This window comes from Formica exsecta, unplaced genomic scaffold (genome assembly GCF_003651465.1).
Source record: "Formica exsecta isolate Colony F162 unplaced genomic scaffold, ASM365146v1 scaffold274, whole genome shotgun sequence".
Taxonomy (NCBI): Eukaryota; Metazoa; Arthropoda; class Insecta; order Hymenoptera; family Formicidae; genus Formica; species Formica exsecta.
This window is the reverse complement of record NW_021850000.1, coordinates 3,123-9,311: the sequence shown is the minus strand read 5'-3', so window position 1 is coordinate 9,311 and position 6,189 is coordinate 3,123. Positions and strand designations below refer to the sequence as shown.

Here is a 6,189-nt window from a genome sequence, read left to right as displayed (position 1 = left end):
ATGACCCGATCGGGGGCGGTTTTTCGGGGGCCTGCGTCCTCCTAATTTAGGGAGAGAGGGGCCCGATCGTCAGATCGACGAGATCTGACTTTTGGTTAGAATAATTAGCGAAAATGTAAGCTCGAGATGAGCCCGCGAGTTAGTTGTCGGCACGAGGTCGAGCGGCGGGATCCCATCCGGCGGAAAGGAAGGAAGAAGGAAAAGGAACGGCCGAGAGCGGGAGTCCGAGATCTCCAGAAAGCGGGAATCGCCAAGTCGTAATCATTTTAATAATTATGGTGCTTTGTCTGAAAATTATCGTTGTTGCCGTTCATGTTCTTTTATCTTTTACGGCAGGCGAGAAGGCGGAGGGCCGGAGGCATTTAGCCAACGGGGGCGGTCACTCCACCCGCGCGACGCGAGGGAGTCCCCAAAGACGGAGCGGCGAGACGGCTCTTATCCCGGGACCTATTCAATCAAATAGGGAAGGAGGCCGATCGAGCGCTGCCGAAAACCTGCAACTCTAAACAGGAAAACAACGAATTTGGAAAATTACGGGGCGAGGAACCCGACGATACGGCAATAAGGACAGCCAGGACCGCGAGGATCACAGGACGGCCCTGCGTAACGCGGTAGTACCACAGGTGGCACGATCGCGATTCATCGCGCCGGCGTGTTTCCCGCAGGACTCTTGCTCGGCACTGTTTGGAGAGCTGTACAGGAGGACGCAGGTTTTCTGAGGCGAGAGCGAAAATTATTGGACCGATCAAGAAAAAGCCGAGAGATTCCTGCCGGTGGGACGAGCGTCGTCGACCGATTTTGTTGCCGTTTACTTGTAGATCTAACTAGTAAAAAAAAATTATTGTTTTTAAAAAAAAGTATGTAATTATTTACAATGTATTTTTTAAAACAATTATTTGTTTTTTTCTTTACACTATGACACCATCTTATGTTCCCCTCAAAACCATACAATTTTTGTTCAAAACGTTTTTCTCTAAAATGCTTAGTTTTTGAAAGAAAAGGGGTATACGGGTGGTCTAGGACACCCTGTATATAAGAATTGCAACGAATATTAGGCAACTACTTGGTATTCTGCTTATTCGACAACGTTTTGACTATTCGGCCGAACATCGAATATTAGTCTACTATTCGGCAAAATATTGAACAGTTTTAAATGTAAAACTGAAAGTAGAAGTAGCTAATAGTAGCTAATAGAATTTTACCACCTCAGCCGCGGATGCCTAGTTTTAACATGCTCGAGTATCTAATTTATTTATTTATATATCTAATAAAATAACATTAAATAAAACACATTTATTGTTACTTAATGAAATACATTATGCGGGGAAGCGCGGTCGGGAGTGCCGCGCGCCCGCTGCATTGTTTTCGAATAGTCTGTGTTGAGCCTAAAACCGTGCCTAATATTCGCTGAATATTCGGTTATTCGGCACATGACCTTGCCTAATATTCGGTATTCGATCGAATATATTATTCGTTGCATCTCTAATATATATATGTAATATATAAATTTATTTATAAATTATATATAAATATGTACAAATGTACAGCTTTTCCTTTCTTAATTATATGTTAAAAATTATACTTTTAGGTTCAACGAACTATGTTAGAATTGCTTAATCAATTGGATGGTTTTGAGGCAACAAAAAACATAAAGGTCATTATGGCTACAAACAGAATTGATATCTTGGATCCTGCATTATTACGTCCTGGACGTATTGACCGTAAGATTGAATTTCCACCTCCAAATGAAGAGGCTAGATTGGACATCTTGAAAATTCATTCTAGGAAAATGAATTTGACACGAGGAATAAATCTGAGAAAAATAGCTGAACTTATGCCAGGTGCATCAGGAGCAGAAGTTAAGGTAATGAAAAATTTGACTTATATTTTTATAATACTATTAATATAAGATGCATAAAAAGAGTAAGTATTAAATGTAAATGTAAATTTTTTTTTTTTAGAGAGATATTTTATTTTGAAAGTGCTCAAAAAGAAATTATTAATAAATAAGATTAAATAATAGATAAAAGTTAATATAGTGAATATATAATTTTCAATAGTTAATAGAATAATTAATAGATATCAAGATAGACCTTTTTATTATCAAAAAGAAAGAGAATTTTTGACAAATCTAGCATCTAGTAACTTAAATATATGCATATGTTCTTCAATATAATATTATTTATATCATAGGGTGTTTGCACGGAAGCTGGTATGTATGCTCTTAGAGAACGTCGTGTTCATGTAACTCAAGAAGATTTTGAGATGGCTGTAGCAAAGGTGATGCAGAAGGACTCCGAAAAGAACATGTCTATCAAAAAGTTATGGAAATAAATCAACTTTGCAATTTTTCAATATCACATTTTCATTAATGATTTTTAATCTATCATTACATTATTATTTCATAGTTCAAACAATTCATTTTAACCAGAATTGGAATGCTATGTATTTAAGATGTGTTAAAGTAGGACCTTCGTATAAGGTTATAGCTAAATATTTCGTTAATTAGATACTAATAAAATTTATATATATTAAAACAGTGAAATTTTATTATACAATACTAAATTATTAATTATTGTATTTACAAATTCCACACTATTGATATTGTGTAATTTAAAACAATAAGTTTTAGCTATTACATAGTAATAACAATGTCATTTATTTAATTAATTATAAGATTTCTATATACTTTAAATGGAACAAATTGCTCTAAATTTAAGTACTTCCTTATAAAACATGTAAAAAAAAACTATTTCCTCTATTCTCAGTGTAATTACTTAACTAAACTTTCCTTTTAAATTAAAACTTTCTTATAACTACATTATAACAAAAAAAACGAATGAAAGACAGAATTCGCAATATTTTTATTTATATGTGCTAGAAGAATGGAAATTGAAGGAAAATCTTAAAATAGAGAAAATATTTGATCCCAATAATTTTGAAATAGAAGAAATCAATTATATTTTGTGTCAGATAAATTAAGTTTATTTTATGCAATATAGATGTAAAATTGTGCGCGCGCATTAATGAAAGAATAATGAAGTCTATAATCTTGTTCTTTTTTTGTATTATATACAATCATGAAATAATTTTGCATATAATTCTCAATGTTGATTGAATTTAACTCTGTTAACAACTAAATGCTTCGTAAACATTAGCTCCAAGAATTTTAAACTCATTATTTAATATCAGATATTGAAGCCAATCTGCTGCTATATCTTTTGGTGTCGGATTATCTGGAACTAGACCATTTATAATAGGAATAATTTTGGCCAAAGCCATAGTAGTTTTGTTAATATTTACAAATTCACTTGACCCATTATTTGTAGCTGTTTCTTGTAAGTATGTTGAAATTGAATTTTTGATGTTTGACTCTTCTGAATGTGATGTTTTACGTCGTGCATCATGTCCATTATTAGTTTTAGAATTATTGAAATATACAGATATGTGATCCATTAATAAAACAAATCCAGTCCTGACATTCTTTTGCATTAAATCTTGTACTTCTTCGCTCTCTGATACATCTAGCATCTGATCGATCAATTTTGTATAGATAGATGTGTCATTGTTTTCAGTGTTTTTTTGCAATATATAATATGTAAAATTTTTGACAGGATCCTTTGAATTATCAGCAGATATAGAAGATGTAAGTGCCCAATATATATGTTCCAAATCTCTTAATGTTAATTGCTCTGTCAGAGACAATGAAGCTGTGACCTCAACAACTTTACTTTTTATAAGACTATTCAAATTCTTAATGCTTTCATATATAAAGTAGCTAGAAAGTGCCATGTACTTTGCTTGTACTTCATTCCCAATAATCCCATTGTTCACATTCTGTGCATTTTTATACATATGTCCACTAATCAAAGTAACCTGAATTCGAAGAAACATAACTAGCATTGTGTAAGAATAAATTATTACAGCCGATCGTGTAAATGCTAATATTTTTAATTGATTCCAAGATGCTATTTTATTAGCAGTACCATTTCTAAGCTGATTTATAATAGTCTCTGTATCATTTTCTGTTATCACAGAGTTTCTTAAGTTTGCTGCAAGGGATAATATCATTTGGTTGCATGTTTTCTCTATGCTTTCATAATATTGCCGTTTCTTAGTCTTTTCCACTAACATTTTTATCTCATTATCTTGCCATTCTCGAAGCTTGCGCTGTGTATAACGTGTCAAAAAAATGACACTACTAATAATGATACTTCCAGCTACAAACTTACGCTTATGACGTTTTAAAAATCCCCAAATGCTTGAAAACATGATCAACAGTTTATACAGATCTAATACACACAATATATAAATATGTTACAAACTTTCTACAACTGATAGGAGACAAAGTTTGATTCTCAGAAGATAGTTTTCAGAATGATGAAATCATTCTATACTATCTGATTCAGGTTGTAAATTTATCGCTATACGTTCTATTCTATTTGTGATATAATTAGTAGTGTCAATGAATCTTTCCACGCAATTCACAAGACACTTATGGACTTTGGGTTCTAGACGTGGTGATGGTTTGTCCATACAAGTTTCCCAGCAGATACCTGTTAATTCATGTACCAATCCCTAAAATATTATTAAATTATGTGATCTAATTGTTCATTGTTCTTATATATAAACAAAAGATATATAAAAATATAATTATTGTTTGCAGATAATGGATGTAAAAATAAAAAATAAACTTTAATCAAGATATTCAAGTATCTATACCATTGAGAGAGAGAGATTAAAGTTCAAATATTTATTATTATAAAAATATATAATCAAAGTATTAATAGTAAAATAAATATTCATAGAGTTCTTTTTTTATTACAAAGCACAAAATATAAATAGAAAATATCTATCTACGAATTTATTTGCGCGAATGAAACGGAACTAACTTGAAATTGTTGCTTCTTCGTCTCAGTCTCAATAAAATGTTGTAGTCGATCATCTATGATAACCTGTTTATCCGAATTTTCCGTAAAATTCATACTTCCAATCCCCGTAGTCTCCTTTTTAGTCCCGACTGCTGCCAACCGCAGGTTGGCAAAAAAAGGAGGGAGTATGCGTTTCTTAGCAGCATTAAAGGTGCCATTAAGGTGCCTTTACATGGCAGCGTCAAGCGTCAAGCGTCGAGCGTTAAGCGTCGGCGCAGAATATTGTTGCCCAGAATTATATTTCATTTATTTTATTATATAACAGATGTGTGTGTGTGCGTGTGTGTGTGTGTGTATGTGTGTTATTATTAATCAAAGATATATTATGAAACGTTACTACTCTGGCAATGTAAATTAAAATTAAATTAAAATACAAATGCGGCAAAAGATTTTGGATGGTTGAAATATTCAAATAAATAAGACACAAAAAGGGATTCACAAATGACAAAACGACACAGTTTGAAAAACTATTGTTAAAAGTAGGAAATGATTTAAAGGAGCAGTATGTTATAAACATGCAGGAAAAAAAATGAAAATTATATCCCATAATCCTTCCCATACAGCACAGAACGTTGCAGCAACATTGCAACATTGTAGTAACATTGCGGCAATGTTATAATGTTGCTGCAATGTTGCTGCAACGTTCTGTGCTGTATGGGTTGATTAGATTTTAATATTTTGCTGGGGGATAGTAACGTTTTATACATATTTTGTTTAATAATAATAATATCTATTGTGTATAATGTAAATAAATATCAATTTTCAGTATTAGTAATGTGTATCAGAACATAATTTTTTTTATCTCGACCGAATTCATATCACTCATCACGCTATTAGCCGCAAGAAGCTGGAATCTATCTCATTCAGATTCCTGCGCAATGATTTCTGCGCAGACGATCGATGCTCGATGCTGCCATGTAATGGCACCTTAAAGTTAGGGCCACCGCACAAGCTTTTCCGTAAAGCCCGTTTTACATTGATCGCATGTCGCCAGTTGCAAGCAAATCGACCAATCACAGTCGAGTATTCCGTCGAATATTCGACTGTGATTGGTCGATTTGCTTGCGACTGACTACATGCGATCAATGTAGAACGGGCTTAATGCATTACGTTACGTTAAATACTGATTCTAAGGGCCACCGCACAAGCTCTTCCGTAATAACGCGTTAAGGGCATTCTACAATGGCAGTAATAAGGCTGTAGGAGTAAGAGAGTATACTTTTAAGAGCAAATGGGAATTGCCCCTTTCGTTACTCCC

General features: G+C 33.4%; 2 protein-coding genes across 3 annotated transcripts in view; one reads left to right on the top strand and one right to left on the bottom strand.

Moving 5' to 3' along the window:
• Positions 1–2,761, top strand: part of LOC115237119 (26S proteasome regulatory subunit 8) — a 4,926-nt gene extending 2,165 nt beyond the window's left edge. Inside the window, exons 5-6 of the mRNA XM_029809973.1 lie at positions 1,589–1,864; positions 2,194–2,761. Of these exons, the coding sequence (XP_029665833.1) occupies positions 1,589–1,864; positions 2,194–2,334 (417 nt within the window). The 3' untranslated portion in view covers positions 2,335–2,761. The remainder of the gene's footprint in view (positions 1–1,588; positions 1,865–2,193) is intronic.
• Positions 2,762–3,058: 297 nt separating this feature from the next.
• LOC115237120 (mitochondrial import inner membrane translocase subunit Tim8 A-like) lies at positions 3,059–5,055 on the bottom strand. Of its 2 annotated transcripts, none has more exons than XM_029809974.1 (2): positions 4,893–5,033; positions 3,059–4,578 (listed from the first exon to the last, which is right to left on the bottom strand). In XM_029809974.1, the coding sequence occupies exon 2, from the start codon at positions 4,270–4,272 to the stop codon at positions 3,130–3,132; it is 1,143 nt and encodes a 380-aa protein (XP_029665834.1). In that variant the 5' UTR covers positions 4,273–4,578; positions 4,893–5,033; the 3' UTR covers positions 3,059–3,129. The 2 variants fall into 2 exon arrangements, with proteins under 2 accessions (XP_029665834.1, XP_029665835.1); XM_029809975.1 differs by having other exon boundaries at positions 3,924–4,578; positions 4,893–5,055.
• Positions 5,056–6,189: the final 1,134 nt, after the last annotated feature.

Excerpts from the sequence above, each read along its gene's own strand:
- LOC115237120 (XM_029809974.1), bottom strand. The coding sequence starts at position 4,272 with ATGTTTTCAAGCATTTGGGGATTTTTAAAACGTCATAAGCGTAAGTTT.